The sequence below is a fragment of the Bos javanicus genome, chromosome 1, assembly GCF_032452875.1.
Source record: "Bos javanicus breed banteng chromosome 1, ARS-OSU_banteng_1.0, whole genome shotgun sequence".
In the NCBI taxonomy this organism is placed as follows: Eukaryota; Metazoa; Chordata; class Mammalia; order Artiodactyla; family Bovidae; genus Bos; species Bos javanicus.
Window position 1 is genome coordinate 142,588,873 of NC_083868.1, and position 21,940 is coordinate 142,610,812.

General features: G+C 46.0%; 2 protein-coding genes across 4 annotated transcripts in view; one reads left to right on the forward strand and one right to left on the reverse strand.

The window, feature by feature from the left end:
• Positions 1 to 260: 260 nt before the first annotated feature.
• RSPH1 (radial spoke head component 1) lies at positions 261 to 13,485 on the reverse strand. 2 transcript variants are annotated; one of them, XM_061422446.1, is made up of 9 exons: positions 13,402 to 13,484; positions 11,530 to 11,643; positions 11,322 to 11,427; positions 9,873 to 9,963; positions 9,261 to 9,396; positions 5,272 to 5,343; positions 2,379 to 2,538; positions 1,273 to 1,413; positions 261 to 471 (listed from the first exon to the last, which is right to left on the reverse strand). In XM_061422446.1, exons 1-9 carry the CDS (start codon positions 13,453 to 13,455, stop codon positions 419 to 421), a joined length of 927 nt encoding a protein of 308 aa, XP_061278430.1. In that variant the 5' UTR covers positions 13,456 to 13,484; the 3' UTR covers positions 261 to 418. The 2 variants fall into 2 exon arrangements, with proteins under 2 accessions (XP_061278430.1, XP_061278439.1); XM_061422455.1 differs by lacking the exon at positions 11,530 to 11,643 and having other exon boundaries at positions 13,402 to 13,485.
• Positions 13,414 to 21,940, forward strand: part of SLC37A1 (solute carrier family 37 member 1) — a 102,615-nt gene continuing 94,088 nt past the window's right edge. The window contains exon 1 of one of the 2 annotated variants that reach the window (XM_061422394.1): positions 13,414 to 13,504. The gene's annotated coding sequence lies outside the window, so the exon portion shown is untranslated. The remainder of the gene's footprint in view (positions 13,505 to 21,940) is intronic. The other variant, XM_061422419.1, reaches the window with a different exon arrangement.

Consider the following 21,940-nt stretch of genomic DNA (forward strand, 5'->3'; position numbering starts at 1 on the left):
AGCATCAGTCCTTCCAATGAACACCCAGGACTGATCTCTTTTAGAATGGACTGGTTGGATCTCCTTGCAGTCCTAGGGACTCTCAAGAGTCTTCTCCAACACCACAGTTCAAAAGCATCAATTCAAGTAACCAGCTGGTTACGGTAACAAATTCAATCAAAACTTTAAAAATGGTCCACATTAAAAGAAAATAATCTTTTAAAAAACCATGGCAAAATAACTTGGTAACTTTAAAGAACTTGAGAACTTGAAGCAGAGGCTATTTCATAAACAAAGGAAAATAAAGAAATTTATTTGCAATCATAAAACATTTTAACAAACAACTAAGTAAGAAAAATTAGTGATACATCAGTAATTACTATGCTGGTGTCAGAGCATCTTTCTGATCCATCTCCTACCATCCTGGCTTTGCTTCATCTTATTCTAGCAGTTCTGACTGTCTGCCTTCCTCTTCTTCAAAACTGATGTTTCCTGAGAAGAAAAAAGGAAATGTGAGTATATTAACTTTATTTCTATTTAAAAACTATTGATTTGCTTGCAGATCTTTTGTAACAAATATTAAACACATTATCAGGCAAATTCATGGAATGTTAACTTTTATCTTAGACAGACTTATATAGTTTTTGTTTTGGTACCAGTAATAAAGTAGGCAAAAAATATTTTCAGAGTAAATGCTAAGATAAGAATATGCATGTCAGTGAGAGTAAGGTTCATCATTGTCTTTTGCCTATGTGCACTGATCAGTAATGAAATTGATGGACTATAATTTATAAACAACACTGTTGAAACTCTGGTCTCTATAAAGGCTGTAATCCACACTTCCCACCCTCCTTCCCCACCCCCATAATAGTGTTTATGTGAATTAATGATGAAAAATTAAATGTTGAAAGGGTTTACACTTTGAATGTGCATGCTATATATTTCTTTACAGAGCATTATTATAAAGTGTGATAAAGGTGAAAACCATGTCATAAAATAAAGCCACATCAATATCTACCAGGACACCCAAGTCATGCGGTATTTGGTGAAACCAAGACTAGCAAGGACAGAGTCAGAAAGAACACATGTCACACAGCTGTCCTTGTGCAGGACAGCTAAGAAGGTGTGACATTCCCAGGGTGGATCCCCTGAATGACCCTGGATCCCAGGGTCAGTTCCCCAGGCCTGACCCAAGGACGGCCTCCAGCAAAGGCAGAGAAAACGCTGTGCCCGCTCCAGGGTGCTAGTGCCTCGTCCCCTCTGCCCACCTCGGTCACCGAAGCACAGGCTCACCCTGGTCTAAGCTGTCATATTGGAATTCCTCTCGGTCCTCTCTACTGGCGTCTCCCTCCTCGTCTCCAGGCCGCGTCGACTCTAACTCCCCCTCTGACACATCGGTCAGAGGCTGGACCTCCTCCACCATCTCGCCCCCACCTGAGATGGACAAAAGGAAACGGTATCAGCAGGCGCCTTTCAGCACCCACTCCTGCCTCCTGCTGACAGCAGGGCCCACCTCTCCATCAGGGGACCACCCCCAACTCAGAGTCTCAGCTCCACCCAGGCCTGACACCTGGTCCCCGGTCCCCATCACAGTGACAGGTTTAGGGATGGGCATCCCTTGTCTGATAATCTAATTCCCAAGGGTTTTTTGTTTTAAGTGTACAGTATATATCCCAGGGGTTTTGATGAGCATATGGAGAAAGAAGCCCTCTGTTTTCCAGGGTTCTTGAGCAGATTGGGTGACAATCTGATAAAGTCACTGAGCTTTGATCTCCAAAGGGAAGGGGGTACCACCAAGTAGAGCCAGTACACGGGAAAGTGGAGACCAGAGAGAAGACGCCTGATCCAGCCAGACCTGAGGTCGTCCTACCCGACTGCTCCAGTGGTATGAACGAATGAATTAGTGTCAGTATTATTCCACTTAGGCCAACTGGAGTTGATCTTCAATCCCTTAGGGCTTCCTTGGTGGCTCAGATGGTAAAGAATCTGCCAGCAATGCAGGAGACCCTGGATCAGGAAGATCTCCTGGAGAAGGGCCTGGCAATTCACTTCAGTGTTCTTGCCTGCAGAATCCCATGGACAGAGGAGCCTGGTGGGCTACAGTCCATGGGGGTCACAAAGAGTTGGACACAACTGAGCAACTAGGACTTTCAATCACTTGCAACAGAAGGGCTCCTGCCCAGTGTAACCTTTGATCCTCCACAGCCCCCTGAGGACTTGCCAGGAAGTCCCCTGTGATGGTCACAGAGAAGTGCTGTCCTTCAGGAAGGACCTGTCACTCCAGTTGCAGTCAGAGCCTTGCCCAGGTCATGCCCACAGCCAGTCACAGGCCAAGGAGAAGGACTCAGAGCCTGCTCCCCGGAGAGCCCCATTCCCCTCACCCCCTTAGATCTCCATACCCTCAGCTCCTGGGGCCTCCTCCTGGCCTGGTCTGTCTGCAGCGGGCTGCTCCTGGGGGAGGGTCGGGGTCCACAAGGCCAGCTCTGTGATTTTGGTGGCTTTCCATTTTGGAATGACAGTTATCAGTGTCTCCTCCTCCTCCTCCTCTTCTCCTCTTTCCTAAGTTAAAACAATGTAAATTGACCAACATGCATGGGATGTTTACAGTACGGGTAGATGGGACAGGTTTTGAAAGGTGCTTTAACATTTCCATAACAGGATTCAGTGATCAGAGTAATTGCCAGTGTCAATGGTATAATTCAAGAGCTGAAAATGGAGCTTAAAACAACAAGGATGAGAAATCAAAGTGGGATCAGTACAGCTCCCGCACTCATCTCGGTGACAGTGCAAGAGGTTTTCAGACTAACGTTTCCAGTTAAGAAATGGCCAGAACTAATGACTCTTTGCAACCATTCAGCTACATTTCAGCTCTAAGATTCTTCAAACATAATGAAACAAACACTGAAACCAAGTAGGACCCCGTGGGGCTCCTGGACATGGATGTCTTTCTGTGTCCCCCATTTCTTGTTTGTAGGAAACAGACTCCAGCCTTTATGACCTTCCCTGAGTTCTCAAGGGCAGGTTCAGGCACTTGCAGGTTCAGGGAAGCGAATGGATGCAGAGACGAGGGAGGAGCAGCCGAGAAACAACAGAGTAGCCTTGGGGAAGGGGCCCAATTCTGCTTCAAGAGACACACAGAACTGTGTCTTTGAGCTCTTCTGCAGAACTGTGGAAGATGTTAACAAGTGGAAGATGTTAACTACGTGATGAAACATTCTTCATTCTGGAGAGAAGGTCATAGTTGGATAACCTGGAGAACCACAGAACTCATCAGGGGAACACCTGAGGCCAGGTTAAAGGACCGCAGGACCCGCACACACCCCATCCTTGTCAAAACCCTGCCCTTGAACCACTGCTGTGAAACTCCTCGCCAAATCCCCACCCCCCGCCTTGGGACACACTATGGAAGGCATTAGCTTGCTATGTCTGCCTTTGCCTGGCAAACCAGTAAAGCTAGTCTTTTCACCAAAACTCTGTCTCTGAGATTCAATTCTGCATGAGTGGACAGAGGTCAAGATTCAGCATCATCACTGTAAGCAAAAACCTAAAAACACCCAAAGACATCCACATAAGGACGTGCAAGGGCATGGACTCCTAAGTTCTAGTCTCAAGGATTATGGAGAGATAAATAAAACACAGTCAAAGTAAACAAAGTCCATCAGTTCTAAATGTGGAATAGTTTATTTGTTGTAATTCAGTTGCCAAATCATGTCCAACTCTTCGCAATCCTATGGACTGCACCAAGCCAGGCCTCCCTGTCCCTCACCACCATGATGTATAATTCCAACAGTGGTTAACAGCCGCATATGTTGATGTTGCCAAGCATATTGGTCTACTTCTCAGATTTGTAGACCAAGTAGACCAATATGCTTGGCAACATCGACATATGCGGCTGTTAACCACTGTTGGAATTGTGGGCTTACCAGGTGGCTCAGATGGTAAAGTGTCTGCCTGCAAAGTGGGAGACCCGGGTTCAATCCCTGGGTCGGGAAGATCCCTTGGAGAAGGAAATGACAACCCACTCCAGTACTCTTGCCTGGAAAATTCTATGGATGGAGGAGTGTGGTAGGCTACAGTCCATGGGGTCGCAAAGAGTTGGACGCGACTGAGCGACTTCACTTTCACTTTCTTTCTCAGATTTGTACTCATCACAAAATTCCAAAGATTTGAACATCAGTCCTATAAATATGGAAAACTTCACTGCCACAAACATGATAATATCTAACACACAGAGTGACAGATCCCTGCCTAATACTTCCCCTGAGTCACTCAGAAATAAACTGAACTCCTTGGTTTAAAAATGTGTACCCCAGGAAGGGTGACGCCAGGACCCCAGGACAGTGGAGCTCAGACTTCAGTTGTGCCACAATCCCCTGGAGAGGTTGTTCATGTACAGATCGCTGGCCCAGCCCCAGGGTTTCTGATTCAGGAGGTCTGGGGTGAGGTCCAGTAACCTGCATGTGGAACAGACTGCCAGGTGTTGCCAAAGCTGCAGGCCCGGGGACTGCACTGCAGAACTACCGTCTAGGGGGTGCCTGCTGTCTCGTCACTCGTAGGTGCTCATGTGCTCTCCCCACAAGATGCAGGCCCTCCTTCTTCCAGCTGCTGGAGGGTGGGTGGCCGCTCACTCATAGCAAAGTCCCTCCTGTGAACTGCCCTTGGCCAAAGCAAGCTGCACAGCCTAGGTTTCATGCCCCTCTCTGTCCACGGGCAGCCCACACCCAGTAACCAGTCCACATGGGAGTCTAAGGTACCTGGCCTCTGTTCAGAACATTTTTTAAAATTATTTTATTTATTTTTGGCTGTGCTGGGTCTTCCTTGCTGCTCTTTCTCTAGTTGTAGTGAGCAGGGGCTACTCTTCCTTGGGGTGCGCAGGCTTCTCACTGTGGACACTTCTCTTGCTGCAGAGCACCAGCTCTAGGGCATGCAAGTTTCCATGGTTGTGGCTCCTGGACTTGAGAGCAAAGGCTCAATAGTTGGGGCGCATGGGCTTAGTTGCTCTGGGGCTTGTGGAATCTTCCCATCTCAGGGATTGAACCCTTGTCTCCTGTACTGGCGGGAAGATTCTTTACCACTGGGCCACCAGGGAAGCCCTGTTGAGGACACTTTGAAGGGTTATCCCATTTCAGAGCTCCCACAGGGTCCCATCACAACCCAACTTTCCCTTCTGCCCGACTCCGTTTCCTATACTGCCTCAGGGCAATTGATCCCAACACAGATCTACAAGGTGAGCATCATCGAACAGTTTATTTGCCTATGAATGTAGAGAAAGATACAGACTCTGCAACTTACCACGTCAGTCAAGCGATACTCCCCGTGCTGTTCACATCCAATATCAAACACGTACTTTCCAGGGCCAACAGGCTATGAGCAAAGAGAAACCAACTTCATTCTCGAGTGTCAACGCCCGGTAGAAAGTACAAAATGTGTAAATGTGTATACAAAGTACATAGAGTATAAATGTGACCTGCATAAACTCTACCCAGAATCATGGAACTGGGGGAAATCCAATACAAATTAAAGATGGCTCTGTAAACTAATGGCTAATGGAATGCAAAGTGTAGGTCCCCTTACCTTTGTTAAAAAAAAAAAAAACAACTACATTTTATTTCTTTACAAAAGTATTTATGACAGAAATTTTACTTAGTCAACACCCACAGTCAAACTAGCTAGAAAAGGACTACTAATAAATAATTTTAAAATATTTATGGAAATATAGTTGATTTAAAAAGCAAAGACATTACTTTGCCAACAAAGGTCCATCTAGTCAAAACTACGGTTTTCCCAGTAGTCATGTATGGATGTGAGAGTTGGACAATAAAGAAAGCTGAACCCCGAAGAATTGATGCTTTTGAACTGTGGTGTTAGAGAAGACTCTTGAGAGTCCCTTGGACTGCAAGGAGATTAGACCAGTTAATCCTAAAGGAAATCCATCCTGAATATTCATTGGAAGGACTGATGCTGAAGCTGAAGCTCCAATACTTTGGCTACATGGTGCGAAGAACTGACTCACTGGAAAAGACCCAGATGCTGGGAAAGGTTGAAGGCAGGAGGAGGAGGGGACAACAGAGAATGAGATGGTTGGATGGCATCACCGACTCAATGGCCAGAGTTTGAGCAAGCTCTGGGAGTTGGTGATGGACAGGGAAGCCTGGTGTCCTACAGTCTATGGCGTCACAGAGTCAGACACGACTGAGCGACTAAACTGAACTGAGAGTATGAACATATTTAGAGATACTCTTCCATAACATCAGTAGTCAACGTGGTATGCTATTTCATCAAGGAATCATCATCTATTTTACTCCCTGTTGTTAATATTTGTTATGCTGATACTTTGACAAAAAACACTGTGTAAACATATTCTGAGCTAAATCTTTATGTACAGTCTTGATAATTTCCTCAAAGTAAGTTTATAGAAATTGAATTTCTGGAGAAAAGTATGTATAGGTAGATAGATAATCTGATAGATTTTATCAGAATGAGCCTCTAGTAACTTTCACTCCCACAACAGCACTTAAGATCCCTTTGTCTTCAAACCCTTATTTTTTTCTGGGCATTAACATTTGTTCTCTTTACATTCTTATATGTAAAAAAATAGAACCTCAGAATTTTAAGTCACATCTTTTACATTATTAGCAAGGTTTAATTTTTTTCAACATTTTTGAAATTTAAATCATGCTGATTGACATAAGTGCTTTACATATTACATGTTACAAATATCCCAAGCCCATTTGTCCTTTAGGTTTTAAATTTTCTTTACTGTGTTTTCTAATCTATATGGGATTATGTTTGTCAAGTGGGATCTCTTGGTTTTTCCTTTATATTTCTGTTTAGAAAGTCCATATTTCTCAAAAAAAAAAAAAAAAGCCTATTTTTCTGTCTGTGGCTTTCTGTTTACATTTAAATCTTTATTTCTTCTAGCAAGTATGGTTGGCCAAAACATGTGCTTGGATTTTCCATGACATCATATGGAAAACCCCAAATGAACTTTTGGCCAACCCAGTGTCTTCACCTAAATGCTGAAGGACAAACTCTGGTTTTTTTTCTCCCAAGTTGTCATCAGGCTGTCCCAGCACCATTTCTTGATTTCTCCCCACCATTTCTTTCAGCTGGAAATGACATCCTTTCAAGTGCTAAATTATTATATATGCTTGAATCTGTCTACTCTTTGACCTAAGTCCCTGACTATGTGTATCTCTAACCTAGCAGCACACTGTTTTCGTTATTGAAGCTTTACAGTATATTTCACAACTTTCCAGCAAGGATGTGAACAGGTAAGTCTCTGAAGGAAGACAGTCAAACTAGCAGGAGAAGAGTTTGAAGATGCTGGGCCTCACCAGTAACCAGTGAACTGCACGTTAAAACTATGAGATAACATTTTTTACCCAATTAGGTTTGAAAAAAAAAAATAAAGACTAATAAAATCCAACGTTGGTGAGAAAATGTGATGAAGAGACGCCCACATTCTGTTGATCAGAGTATAAACTAGCTCAGCTTTTCAGGACAATCGGCAGTGTCTGGCATCATTTAAAACATCAACAGTTTGAAAAAAATACCAAATCTAGGAACACAGGCTGCAGCAGTAGGCTGCTGGCATTTGAATCCTAGCTCCACCACTTAACAGAACAACTTTGGGAGCCTCAGTTTAACCTGTCTTTGTTTTTGGTATACTTATACATCAATGGGGACACTTTTATTTTAAATTATATGAGTTAATACATGTAAAATACTTAGAACAGTGCCTGGCACATAGTAATTAGTCAAAAAATGATGCAATATTATTAAGGTAGAATGAAACTAAGTTATATACAACATTTACTGCATCTAATCATCAATAAATCACCAGCATCTGTAAGAAAAAAAATATCAATACTTGTACATTCTCCAATTCCACTAGCTAACCAACATAAAAACTTCCAAATGTGCACAGATAGAAGATGTTTCTCTGGGCATATTTTTGTGTCCTGATAACAGAGTGGTCCTATTTATATAGTTAAAATCCCCACACTGCACTTCTGTATGAGCTGTCTATATAAGTCTGTACCTCCAGGCCGCTTGAGGTGGGTGGGGAGGAGTCCAGAGGAGGAGTGTTTTACAAGCGGAACATCCTGGTGTGTTACCTGTGCAACTTTAAATCTTTTACTAACTGGCAGAATGAAGTCTCACTTTCATTCTCATTCCTCAGGCTGGTTTAGGTTCACCATATTCATTGATTCCTCCCAACCAACTTGTGTTAAATTCTCTTTCCTCTACCCACCTCCCTGTGCCAAAAAAATATCAAAGGAGAATTTTGCAAGAATGACATACTCAGTGGAGAAGGAACTGGCAACCCACTCTAGTATTGCTGCCTGGGAAATCCCATGGACAGAGGAGCCTGGTAGGCTATAGTCCATGGGATCACAAACAGTCAGACACAACTGAACGACTAAAACAGCAAACATGTTTAATGTATAGATTTGAGGAAAAGCTGCCTGCACTAAAGAGACTACAAGTAGAATCTGTAATAAGGGCGTGAATTATACGGGAATGAAAACTGGAATCTGGGGCAACTTTATTAAATCAGTTGGATGTTCCCTATGTCAACATCTAACACCTTTCATTTGCTTCAAAAACTTTCTTTTTGTGGAAAGTGTCTGTTCAACACCTGATCAAAGCTATAGCAAATGCAGGGTGGTAGGTAGGTTCCAAATGATTCAGGGTTTCTCTGCATCCCACCAGGGCTTGGGAAGTAGGACAAGCAAGGCCACAGAATCCTCCAGACAGAGATGATCAATCGTGGGTACTGTGAACTGGAAACCTCCAGGCCCAAGGCCAGGAGCAGCCCTCCAATCCCACCGCAGCCTGAAGTGGGTGGGCTGGCACAGAGCTCAAGGAGGAATTCATGGGGTCTTCCTTCCCAGGCTCAGGCTGTGGCCCTCTCAGGAGAAAGAAAGTCAAAACATTACATGCCCAACTGCTCAGTCATTCAAACAAGTAAGTATTTCATATCCAATTTACTTATGAGACCAAGGTCAAGATGCCCCAATGCTATAAGGATTTCCATTGCTGGGAGGCTGTGTGAATGTTACAGGGATGCAGAGACCCGCCAAGCCTCCCCCTCGCCCACCCTGTCCTTTGTGGGTAGCAGAGAGGCTCAGCTCTGTCTCCCGGTCTGGAGAGGGTGGACGGTTTGCCTGGGTTTGTCCTCTTTCCTGCTCACACATAGTCACAAGCAGGGCAGGGGGTGGGGCACGGAGGGTGCTGCTTATTTCACTGGCAAATGTCACTGCCCATTGACTTACGTTTTTGTTCAAGAACTTGCCCTGGTACCTGTGGTTCAGGTGGATGAGCTCAGCTGCGCCCTCCTGTTGGCCATTCACCCAGGTACCCACGTACTTGCTGCCCGTCTCTGCATAGAAGTAGGTGCCCTGCCCATGCCTGGTGAAGACAAGGAGCACAACACACTTGGTTCTGCTGCAGTGAAAACCCTTCCAGGTTTATGAGACAGAAATTTAAATCCAGGGGGCCTAGGCTGATGTGGCTCACAAACGAAATGGCTTCTATATCTGGGCTCATTCAAAACACATCCTGTTCACAGTCCAGGCATGGCTGGGCACCCCTGCTGGGCAGCGGCAACCTCCTGCCCGTCAGCTGGTTGGCTCAGGCAAGGGGCAGGGCTCCCGGGAGCTGTGACTCAGCCCCAGCAGGTTGTCCTGTGTCCTCCATGGCTTGGGGCCCTTGGGCCTGTTTCCCGGGGAATGCACCTGACCAACAGGGCATTGCCCACAGGCTCGCCCTAAAGCTATGAACCGTAGGCCGCGCTGCCCCGTGGGCTCCGGTCATGATTCTGTTGCTTAGTCACAGTCGTGCGCTCACGACGTGAACCGAGCTGTGGGTCCGAGGGGGAATCGAACCTTTGGTGGGCAAACCACTCTCCGGTGTAGGTGTCGTTGTTGATGTAGTAGTACACGCCGTGGCCGTGCCGCAGGTCGTCTGCCCACTCCCCTGGAGGGACCGCACACACGTGTGTGTATGTACATATGTATCTCCACATATGCACATATTTTATCATACATAACATATATCTTGTCATACGTAATAACATATATAAATAGAAATGTTGTTCAAATTAGATTAACATCTACACTGAAATCAAAATGACCACAATGAGATTAGGCTCATAAGGATTTAAAAGAATTCAATTAAATCCTAAATTAAATTGCTTTGAGCTGATTTAAAAAGCAGATGGAGCTATGTCTGGAGCCAGTTTTCTAAGATTCATGAAACAAAACAAAAGAGAAATCCCATTGCTAGAAGGAGGAGCAGCGACACTCTCCACTTGGGTCTCGGGTTCCAGTGGAAGTCCCGAGGCGGCCTCGGCTCTGGTTTCACGTGGCCAGCAGACAGGCCGCTCCAGCCTGCCCCCTCAGAAGGTGGCATCCGAGCTAAGACACGCCGCTGTCACACAAGCGACATTGTCTCTCGCCTGCATTTACTGAACAAGCACCATCGGTTAGCCCTGGCTCTGAGCATCTCACCTGTGTGAGTCCATCTGGTCCTCACACTGAAGAGGAGGAGGCAGAAACGAGGCGGAATGACGTCCCTGAATAAGGTCACAGCTATTGTCACCCCAGCACCAGGGTTGGGCTCACAGACCTTTTTGGAAATCTGATGAAAACTAGACAATTTCTGCCCAGAAAAGCAGCCCAGAGCCTAACCTTTGCACGTGGTTTGAGAAGCTCACCACCCACCCCTGCCTGTCGGAACTGCCTTCATCTCTTGTTGGGATTGACTTCCCTGGTGGCTCAGACAGTAAAGTGTCTGCCTACAATGTGGGAGACCCAGTTTCAATCCCTGGGTGGGGAAGATCCCCTGGAGAAGGAAATGGCAACCCACTCCAGTATTCTTGCCTGGAAAATCCCATGGGTGGAGGAGCCTGGTAGGTTACAGTCCATGGGGTCGCAAGCAGTTGGACACGACTGAGCAACTTCACTTTCACTTTTCACTTGTCATCACACAGGTGACAGTGGTCGGGGGAGCAACAGTGAGGTTCATGTTAGGGGGCAAGAATCTTCCTGAGACATGACTCTGCCACGTAACACAGAGGTTACAACTACGGCAGAGGTAGGAATGCCTCCCAGAGCAGAAGCCCTCAGTGAAAGAATCATCATATAAACGACACTGTGTTCATCAGAAGAGGGGCTGGTCAGAAACGGAAAACAGCAAAAACGACTCCAAGGAGAAGAATGCCACCAAGCACCAGCGGCCTCGGTCCACCCTACTACCCCGGGTCTACCCTCACCCGCAGCTTCCCTACACCCTACCCCCCCAGCAAGAAGGTTTGCTTCGTGGTAACACTTCACCTTCATATCTCGATCCATCTGGGTAGATGAACGTGCCTTGGCCGTGCTTTTGGTTTCTAACATATTCTCCGATGTACCGAGCACCATTTTTAAATTTGTAGATCCCCTGAAACACAGTGATGATATAATTTATATCACTCCTGGATTTAATGATTGCTAATAGAGCATTAAATTGGGAAAACCACCCACTCAAGTCACCGATTCTGACCTGGCCGTGTCTTTTACCATGCTCATAGTTCCCTTCATAGATGTCCCCATTGGGCAGTCTGGCTTTCCCATGTCCGTGCCGTTCACCTGCCTCATTCCGCTCCCCTTCATACTCCTGGACAGAAGATAATCACAGCTACTCTTTATTAAGCACTAACCATGTGCTAAGCATTTCGTGAATTCAATAGTATTCCACTGAACTCTCCCAACCCTTGACCTTGTCTCCCAGGCTCCAGGCCTGGGAGACACGGAGCATCAGTCCAAGCCCACACAGCTGGTCCCTGTCCATGGTGGACATTCACTCTCTCCCTCCACTTTATTATGACAATCCTTTACACTGTAAACAAAACCAACCACTTGGGGGGAAATGCAAGATGGTCCAAGTTGTGTTCTTTACAAGGACATGTTTGAAGTATTAATAGCATTTGCAGGTGGAGCAGGTCCTGAACCCACCTTCTTCCAATAATCCATAATTTAAAATACAAGTCATCCCTGGGTATCCGTGGCCTGAAGACAGCTTTGACCTTGAGGAAAGCTCTGATGTCAGGAGAGGAACAGGGGGAGCTGAGGAATGAATCAGGTTCAACGGTCAGCTTGAGTTTCCAAACTCAATTCAGTTTAACTGATTTTTAAACTCAAGAGGCTTAAGGTTCAAACACTCATAGCCCAATAGGGAAATAATTACATATCTATCTTTATAGTGGGCTTCCCTGGTGACTCAGATGGTAAAGAATCTGCCTGCAATGCAGGAGGCCTGGGTTCGATCCCTGGGTTGGGAAGATGCTCTGGAGAAGAGAATGGCAACCCACTCCAGTATTCTTGCCTGGAGAATTCCATGGACAGAGGAACCTGGAGAGCTATAGTCCACGGGGTTGCAAAGAATTGGACACGACTGAGTGACTAACACACACATACATACACACATCTTTAAAGTAAATCAATAAAAAACAATACTAGCTTCTCATTTCCCTATTGTCTCTATCCTTCACAAAAGACATGTTTCTCAAGCACCTAATTACATGGTGTAGCATGTAAATAATAAACAATGAAATAGCAAGGGCACAGAGAATGATCTGACCTGGAATTGGATCTGGATAGACATTAGCACAAATTCAGACACATTAAATCAAGGGCTTTGGGGAAAAAAAACATTTTTGCATTTTTTGTGCTTTTCTAGCACTGTTTGGCTCAGAAATTCATGCTCAGATATAAGGCAAATTTTATAACCTTACAAATTTGTTTCAGGGTTAGTCTAAATCAAAATGTATAAAAGACTCCTCTTCCTGACCCAGAGACTCCCAAATATACCCAAAACGAGCCACAAGGTTGGCACCTTTCTCAGTCCCTTGGACAACAAGGAGATCAAACCAGTCAATCTTAAGAGAAATCAATCCTGAATATTCATTGGAAGGACTGATGCTGAAGTTGAAACTCCAGGATTTTGGTCATCTGATGTGAACAGCATTGGAAAAGTTCCTGATGCTGGGAAAGACTGAGGGCAGAAGGAGAAGAGGGCATCATGGAAGGGTCGGAAGAGCCCAGCTTGGGATGACCAGCCATTCAAGGAAACTGCCTCCGTGGAGGGTAACAGCAGGACGCTTCCAATGCCTTCTATTCGGAAATCTTTGCCTTTAACGGGAGGAGGAAAGGTGGAGGGGGGAGCGAGAAGGGATGTGGTAAGAGGACGTCATAACGTTTCACCTTTCAGAGCCAACTTGCAGGACGCAGCGCCCGCTGTGGCCAGCATGGTCCTTGTCCTTGGCTGGGCCTCCCGGAGGGACTTTGGCGGGCCTCCAGGCCGTCCCACTCTCTGAACCCGGTTTCCAAGGGTCCACGCAACCCTGGGAGCTCCTCCCTTGCCCGGAACTCTCACCCCAAGATCATTCTCTCCCTCCTCTTCCAACTCCTCTGAGCCCAGGTCCGACATGGCTTCGCCCCAGTCTGGATGTCCGCTGCCGCCTGCGCCTTTCTAGTCGGTAGGTACCAGCTGCTTGCACCACCGCGTCCGCCGTCGCCATGGAGACGCGACCGGGCTCTCTCCCTCCCAGCCCTTGCGGAGAAGCTGGGAAGCACCGGAAGGGTAACCGTTAACCTTCGGGTGCTGTCATAGCAACGGGTCGCAACTGCCAGTCGCCTTCTGGGGAGAGGGGCGGGGCCTGGGGCGGGACGGCTTGGGAAGGAGCCAATGCCTGCCTTCAGGTGCTGTCATAACAACGTAAGGAAAGCCTCGGCCAATCGTCACCCACGGAGGAGGGAGGGGGCGGGGCCTGAGGCGTATTGGGTACCCACCTTCTCTCTTACCTGGACACCACATGGCTGTCCCCTTTAACCAGCGGCTGGGTGATGCTGAAACGAGAAGGGGTGGAGGAAGCTCATAGGGCCAGCTCTGGAAAGGCCTCGCCCCCCCTAGAGGTGGACACTGACCTTTCTTAGCCCTGGCCCTTGGTTCCTTGGGTCTCTCCATAGGCCCTGCCTGCCCCACATCACCTTTCTGGACTCTTCTGACCCTTCCATGTTGGTAGTCCACAGAGATGCGTTCTTCGATATCTTTTCTTGTGTTTGTAAGCATCTTCTCCTGACTCAAGGAGTCAGCTCCGACTCATTAGCAGATGCAAGGCTACCCTGATGCCCGTCAGGGTTTGACACCCCTCCTCCATCCCAGATGTGAGACCAGTCTCCTGGGAATTCCCAGTGGAGCTCACTCCCTCACACACACACACACACACACACATTCACACTCATTCCCACTCTTAAATGGGCCTCTCTTCCTAGCTTCCCTCCAGTTATCTGACACTCGGTCTGCCAAGGACCCCTCATGATCTCCTTCCCAGTTCCTCTTGTCACCACCCTGATCCAGGCCGTCTCCCCTTGTTAACTCTGGCAATAGGCTCTGATTCAGCCTTTTTGTCTCCAGACTTAGGCACTCTTAACCACTTCACCCTCCTCCTCTATTTGGAAACCCACGTGCAGACCAGACTGCATGCAGACCACTGTATTCACTGTCTCCATATTCAAACCCCAAGTCATCCTCTCAGCCTCCTGGTCCATCAACACCTTCCTATACTTGTTACATGATTCAGATAAAAGCAAACCATGAGCACAGTCCCCAGTACATCCTTCACTTCCCCACGTCTGTGTCTTGGCCTATGCCAAATGCTTCCCCTGGAAGTCTTCCTTCTGATGGCCTTGCCTATAGTCAGAGCCATTCTTCAAAGACTGGCTAAGGAACCACTTCCAGAAAAAGCTCCAAATTCATGATAAGGATGCCCCCAGGGAGGAAGAGAGGGACAGGGTTGGAGAAAGAGGAAAGGACTTCACCTCTCTGTATCATCTATTATCTATCTATCCATCTGTCTATCTAGTTTAAAGGTCTGAGCATGACAATATGCAAAATTTAAAGTAGTGAGTTTTTGTTAGTATATATTAACCATATTTCTCTGTATTTTTAATTTTTTACTCTAAATATTGGACACCTTCCGAAAAAGGAAAAGAGGGCAGCAGAGTGTGGGATGGTTAGATAGCAACGCATGGAGTTGCAGTCTGTGGAGCCGTGTTATAGAAAGCTGCCTCTGCCTTTTCAGCATCTGTTTTTCTCTGTGTTGGCTTCTTTCTCTGGAAGCTTTTAAAAATAAATAAATAAATAAATAAATATTGGACACCTTCCACCTGCAGCTTCTTCTGATCCTTCAAGTGAGTTGTTCTCGCTGTCTTTCTCTTAATTCCCATTGTACCTTGAGCCATCTTTATCATACACACAGGACAAGCTCTGTCTCACGTCACAGTTATCCAGGTGGTTGTCTGATTATTGGACACTCAGGAGCCACATTGCCCTCATCTCTGCCTCCCCACAGCACCTAGAAAAGTGTTTTGCACACAGTGGATGATCAACCAAGCCAGGGAAATCCAGTCCACGTGAGCCTTTAGATCCCCGAGTGAGACGCAAATATGTTCTTCCTTTATCACATATACTTGAAAGCATCTCTATTTTGCATGTGGAAATAAAGACCACCCAATGAGAGCAAGCAAAGACTTTTATTCGGGGCTTGTTCTAGCAAGAGGGTCAGTCATGATCACTTATATTTTGAAAGAGACTAAAAAGCAGGCAGAGGAGTGGGGAAACTTTATAGAGGAAAAAACGTAAGAATTTAGTATCCTGATCGGAGGCCGAGAGTATGGGGGAAGCTGCTGGAGGGCTCAGGAGAACCCAGGCATCCTATGTGATCGGTGAGGGTAGAAATTCAGCTTTCTCTGATTGGCCCTAAGGTGGAAATGGGGGCAAAAATTAGGTAAACTCTCAGCTATTAATCAAGTCTTGGCCATTTGGTGGTGCATGTGTGCTCAGTCGTGTCTGACTCTTTGTGACACCATGGACTGTAGCCCGCCAGGATCCTCTGTCTGTGGGATTCTCCAGGCAAGAATACTGGAGTGGTTTTCCATTTCTTCCTCCAGGGGATCTTCTCTACCCAGAGATCGTCTTCTGTGTCTCCTGCATTGGCAGGCATATTCTCTACCACTGAGTCACCTGGGAAGCCGCATTTGGAGCCTATTGTTAAAGGGGTTCTTATTTGCTCCTGGATCAGTTAGAAAAGGACTGACTTCCTGGGAGTCTGGCCTACAGTAGGGTGGTTTCCTGGGAGGGTTACTGTAGATAGTGGGTTGGTTTCCTGGGCTTGCTGCTGCAAGTTGTGGATCAAAATTCAGTTTTTAATTATGGTTTGGCCACTGTACATTTGTATATCTAATTCTTAATGTGTTTTTGCAAATTATACAAATAATGTGTTTTATCTTAAATCTAAATATTGCATGGTATTCTTAGTGGCTTTTAAGGTTTAATAACTTTTATAATAATAATATTCCCAATTTTTAATTATTTAAATCTAATACTTTAAAAAATTGATCTGCTGCTGCTGCTGCTAAGTCACTTCAGTCGTGTCCGACTCTGTGCGACCCCATAGACGGCAGCCCACCAGGCTCCCCGTCCCTGGGATTCTCCAGGCAAGAACACTGGAGTGGGTTGCCATTTCCTTCTCCAATGCATGAAAGTGAAAAGTGAAAGTGAAGTTGCTCAGTTGTGTCTGACTCCCAGTGATCCCAGGGACTGCAGCCCACCAGGGTCCTCCGTCCATGGCATTTTCCAGGCACGAGTACTGGAGTGGGTTGCTAGTGCCCTCTCCAATGGAGGGAAAACAAGTCTTAAAGTCATCTTCATTTAGTGGAAACATTACTCACCTAGAGCCAAAATGCCCAACTTTAAAGTCTGGGATTGCACAGCCTATTAGCTTTGGTGACCTCAGGGAACTCCCCGGTCCTCTGAGCCTCAGTTTCCTATCCTGCTGTTGTTGTTCAGCTGCTAAGTCGTGTCCGACTCTTTGTGACCCCATGAACTGCAGCATACCAGGATTCCCTGTCCTTCACTATCTCCCAGAATTTGCTCAAACTCATGTCCACTGAGTCATTGATGCCATCCAACCAGCTCATCTTCTGTTGCCCCCTTTTCCTCTTGCCCCCAACCTTTCCCAGCATCAGGGTCTTTTCCAATGAGTTGGCTCTTCCCATCAGGTGGCCAAAGTGTTGGAGTGTCAGCTTCAGCATCAGTCCTTCCAGTGAACATTCAGGGTTGATTTCCTTTAGGATTGACTGATTTGATCTCATTGCTGTCCAAGGGACTCTCAAGAGTCTTCTCCAGCACCACAGTTCAAAAGTATCAATTCTTTGACCCTTCTTTATGGGTCATAAAGCCTTCTTAATGGTCCAACTCTCACATCCCTATCCTGTTAACTGAAGGGAATAAACCCTTCCCAACTCAAACAGTTGCCCTGGGGATCAAAGATGACACTTTATTAGTACATTATTTATTATGCTAGCTATATAATGCTATCAACAAAGATATTACAAAAGAATCACACATCATTAACAGAAAATTCTCATACCCACCTCCCCTTAAAGGTATGTTGTGGGATGTTGCTGGAGAGGGAAGCAGTGACTGAGGAAACACAGAGTTTGATCTTACTGGCAGCATTACAGAGCCCAAACCCATGATGCAGATATCCAAATAATCCCCAGGTCTTCCAGAACACACAAACCTTTCCCTCTGAAACAGCTGCATAATGGAAGGTTGCAGTCTTAACCACATCCCAGACCCAAATCCATCACTCTTCAAAAAACAAAACAATGTACAGGCAAATTAATGCACAAGACCCTACAATTATATTGTTTGTTACCTGCAAAGTTAAAAACACTGTAAACACCCAAATGAACAGTATTTCTTGTGGGAAAAAGTGGGGACTTCAGAAGGACTGATTGTGATTTTCTTCTTTATATTTGACAGATGCCACATTTAATTCAGTAGACCATGTCTTTTTTAATAAAACTCAAAACATTTTCAATATTAGAAATCTGGAATGAAATGGAAATACAATCAAGAATATGCAACTAGATGTTAACTTTTCTGCACATAAAAAAAAATGTCAGAAATTCAAATTTTCTCTCACAATGCCAGGAAGTAATAATGTTCTGACTGTGCTGGCAGTGTTTGAGGAATTTTATAGGAATTGTCTTATTAAATAATCACTGTCATTTCCCCATTGTACAGCTAAGGAAAAGAAGCCACAGAGAGGTAAAAGACATTGCTCAAAATCACACAGCCAATGGGATTCAAACCATGCCATCTGACTCAAGCTATTACTGTTAATCACTATACTCTACTGCCCTCCCCCCAGATCTCTGATTTAAAGGAATAACTATGGTTTTCTGGAAGTGACCTTAAGTTAAAGAAAGTGAAGTTGCTCAGTCATGTCCAACTCTTTGCAACCCCATGGACTGTAGCCCACCAGGCTCCTCCGTCCATGGGATTCTCCAGGTGAGAATACTGGAGTGGGTTGCCATTCCCTTCTCCAGGGGATCTTCCCAACCCAGGGATTGAACCCAGGTCTCCCGAATTGGAGGCAGACACTTTAACCTCTGAGCCACCAGGGAAGCTCTTAAGAGAGAGGAAGTGACCTTAACCATCTACCAAGTGGAGAACCACTGGCTCAAAGATCCTTTGATTAAAAAAACCAGAAAGTGGTTTAAACATACCCTGCTCTGGATCACACCATAAGCAGCTGGATGTCTAGCCATTGAATTATTAGATCCTAAAACTTACAATTTGATTTATGTCTTAAGCAAATAAGTCAGAGTCCCCCTGCCCCTCAAAGTCCCTTGTGGCTCTGTTGGTAAAGAATTCTCCTGCAATGCAGGAGACCCAGGTTTGATCCCTGGGTTGGGTAGACCCCCTGGAGAAGGAAAAGGCAACTCACTCCAATATTGTTTGGAGAATCCCATGGACAGAGGAGCTTGCGGGGCTACAGTCCATGGGTTAATAAGAGTCAGACATGACTTACTGACTAAATCACCAACATCCCTCAAAAATATCTTTTAGTCAATCTATAGTAATTTCACTACCCTGCAGGTTTAGCAGTTGTCCAAATAAGGCAAAGTAAGGTAAACTTCAGGACTGGACCCCCAGCCTCCTGCAGCAGCAACTAGCCCAGAGATTGCTTCCAGAAAGAGGATGCTGTCTCTCAGGTCAGGCTGAGAGCCCCACCCACCCTCTCCCTAGGGAGACCAGAAAAGGCATCATTAGGTCAATGGGACCTCAGGCAGCCTCAGCCTCTGTGACCCTTAACCCCCAGGTGATAAGCAATCATTTGGTGATCACAGAAGCCGAGTTTTCCAACTCCGGAGGCCTGCAGAGCTTTCCAACTCTGGAGGCCTGCAGAGCGCTCACACAGCGAGGCCATCACTAGGAGTTTCTTCCCAGGAAAAAGGAGGAAGTTCTCTTCTACTTCCTCCCCTGGCCCTGAAGGCACTTCCATTATCCCCCAGCCAGCCGGCCCCTCCCATCACCCCCCGGGAAGGGGTTCCCGTCCTCTCCCCTTCCCCCACCCTTGCGCAGATAAGGCCTCCGCGGGAGAAGGGAGGGGCGCGGCGGCGGCGGCCCTTGGGTGAGTGGAGAAGGCCGGGACCACGGTTTCTCCGAGCTCCTTCCCCCAGGCAGAAGTTAACTTTTTGCTTTTCTTAAATATAAATGAGAGACCCTCCTCTCTCTACCTCCCCCACACCCAGCGAAAAGGAGTGAAGGAAACCCGTCGAAGGTTCAGCGCTGAGGAGCTGAGGAGGGTGCCTTGTGCTTATAGGGTGGGACTGCCCCGGGGGAGGAAAGTGTCCTGGAGGCCTCCTGGGGGTCCGCTTCCGAGCTTCCACACCTTTCTGACTCGCCTCCTAGCCGGGTCGGGCTGCCAGGCAGTTGCCATGGCGACTGGCTGAGTCGAGGCCCTTCCCTACTTGAGAATGCTGTGCTCTGCTAAGTCGCTCAGTAGTGTCAGACTTTGCGACCCCATGGACTGCAGTCCGCCAGGCTCCTCTGTTCAAGGGATTCTCCTGGCAAGAATACTGCACTGGGTTGCTATTTCCTTCTCCAGGGGATCTTCCCAACCCAGGGATCAAATCCAAGTCTCTCACTCTGTGGGCGGATTCCTTACCGACTGAGAAAAGTCAAGTCCCTGAGGACTGATGCAAATAGGGTTGGTTCCCTGTTTGTTTACAAACTGCTCAGATAAAAACCACAGACTTTTCACCATGATGAATTCAGGCCCATCTTCACTGTGGAAATGGAAGGTTGTTTATTAAAATACTTGTATTCTTGAGTATTGAACTCCTCAGTTCAGTTCAGCCGCTCAGTCTTGTCTGACTCTGCAGCCCCATGGACTGCAGCAGGCCAGGCTTTCCTGTCCATCACCAACTCCCAGAGCATGCTCAAACTCATGTCCATCCAGTCAGTGATGGCACTCTCATCCTCTGTGGTCCCTTTCTCCTCCTACCTTCAATCTTTCCCAGGATCAGAGTCTTTTCCAATGAGTCAGTTCTTCCCATCAGGTAGCCACAGTATTGGAGTTTCAGCTTCAGCATCAGTCCTTCCAATGACCATTCAGGATGGATTTCTTTTAGGATTGACTGGTTTGATCTCCTTGCAGTCCAAGGGACTCTCAATAGTCTTCTCCAACACCACAGTTCAAAAGCATCAACTCGTCAGCGCTAAGCTTTCTTTATGGTCTCACATCCATACCTTACATCCATACGTGACTACTGGAAAAACCATAGCTTTGACTAGATGGACCTTTGTTGGCAAAATAATGTCTCTGCTTTTTAATATGCTCTCTAGGTTGGTCATAGTTTTTCTTCCAAGGAGCAAGCATCTTTTAATTTCATGGCTGCAGTCACCATCTGCTGTGATTTTGGAACCCAAGAAAATTGAACTCCTATATATGCACAAACACACACTTAGAGGTGTACCTACAGATAGATATAAAAACACAGGCACTGCAATTGCTTTAAAAAAAAAAAAATAGAGTTTCTATGGCATTTAGTGGGTAGGAGTCAGACCCAAATTTGAAATCTTAGCTTTGTTTGCTTCTTTCTGAATAAAATGGTGGTAATAGTTCACTGTCCTTTTAGGGTTGTTGTAAGGTCTAAATAAGATGTTTATAATGAGCTTAGTGTGTGCCCAGCACACAGTAAAACACCTGGTAAATACTAGCTATTATTATTAATAATTACATTGCTGTTGCTCAACAATAATAGTAAATGTTCACTATTATTGTTAATAACTGCACTTTGGTTACTCATATAGAAACAAACACATTCTGTTCATCAACAGGTCTTTGGGGAGGTTTTGACTCCAGATTATCTTGGTCATTTTCAATTGTGTCTTCCTGGAGAAGACCAAACTGCCAAAGATGGTTCAGCCAGGTAATTGTGACAGTCAGAAGTTACTCTGTGAACAACAGATGATGTCTAATGCTTATATTTAATACCACTAATACCCATAAGGGTGGAAAGAGACAGAAGTTTCTGGAAATATACAGATAAGTAGGTTTCTATGTGTAAGGAGCTCTTAACTGTTTGAGGTTATGTCTCTTATACGAGTACAGCTTCCTGGTGGCTCAGATGGTAGAGAATCTGACTGTCATACTGGAAACCTGGGTTCAAGCCATGGCTTGGGAAGATCCCCTGGAGAAGGGAATGGCTACCCACTACAGGATTCTTGCCTGGAGAATCCCATGGACAGAGGAGCCTGGCGGGCTATAATCTATGATTATCACTCTTATAAGCGTGGCAGTTGACAAGAAGGAAATACACATCCCTAGAGACATTACTTTGCCAACAAAGGTCCGTCTAGTCAAGGCTATGGTTTTTCCTGTATGGATGTCATGTATGGATGTGAGAGTTGGACTGTGAAGAAGGCTGAGCGCTGAAGAATTGATGCTTTTGAACAGTGGTGTTGGAGAAGACTCTTGAGAGTCCCTTGGACTGCAAGGAGATCCAACCAGTCCATTGTGAAGGAGATCAGCCCTGGGATTTCTTTGGAAGGA

Bases quoted from the DNA above. Each gene is read 5' to 3' on its own strand.
- RSPH1 (XM_061422446.1), bottom strand. From the start codon at position 13,455: ATGTCGGACCTGGGCTCAGAGGAGTTGGAAGAGGAGGGAGAGAATGAT. The intron at 11,428-11,529 runs GTCAGAATCGGT...ACTGTGTTTCAG, and splicing joins ATGGTAAAAGACACGGCCAG to GGGATCTACAAATTTAAAAA. The intron at 5,344-9,260 runs GTAAGTCAATGG...CTTTGCTCATAG, and splicing joins GCAAGTTCTTGAACAAAAAC to CCTGTTGGCCCTGGAAAGTA.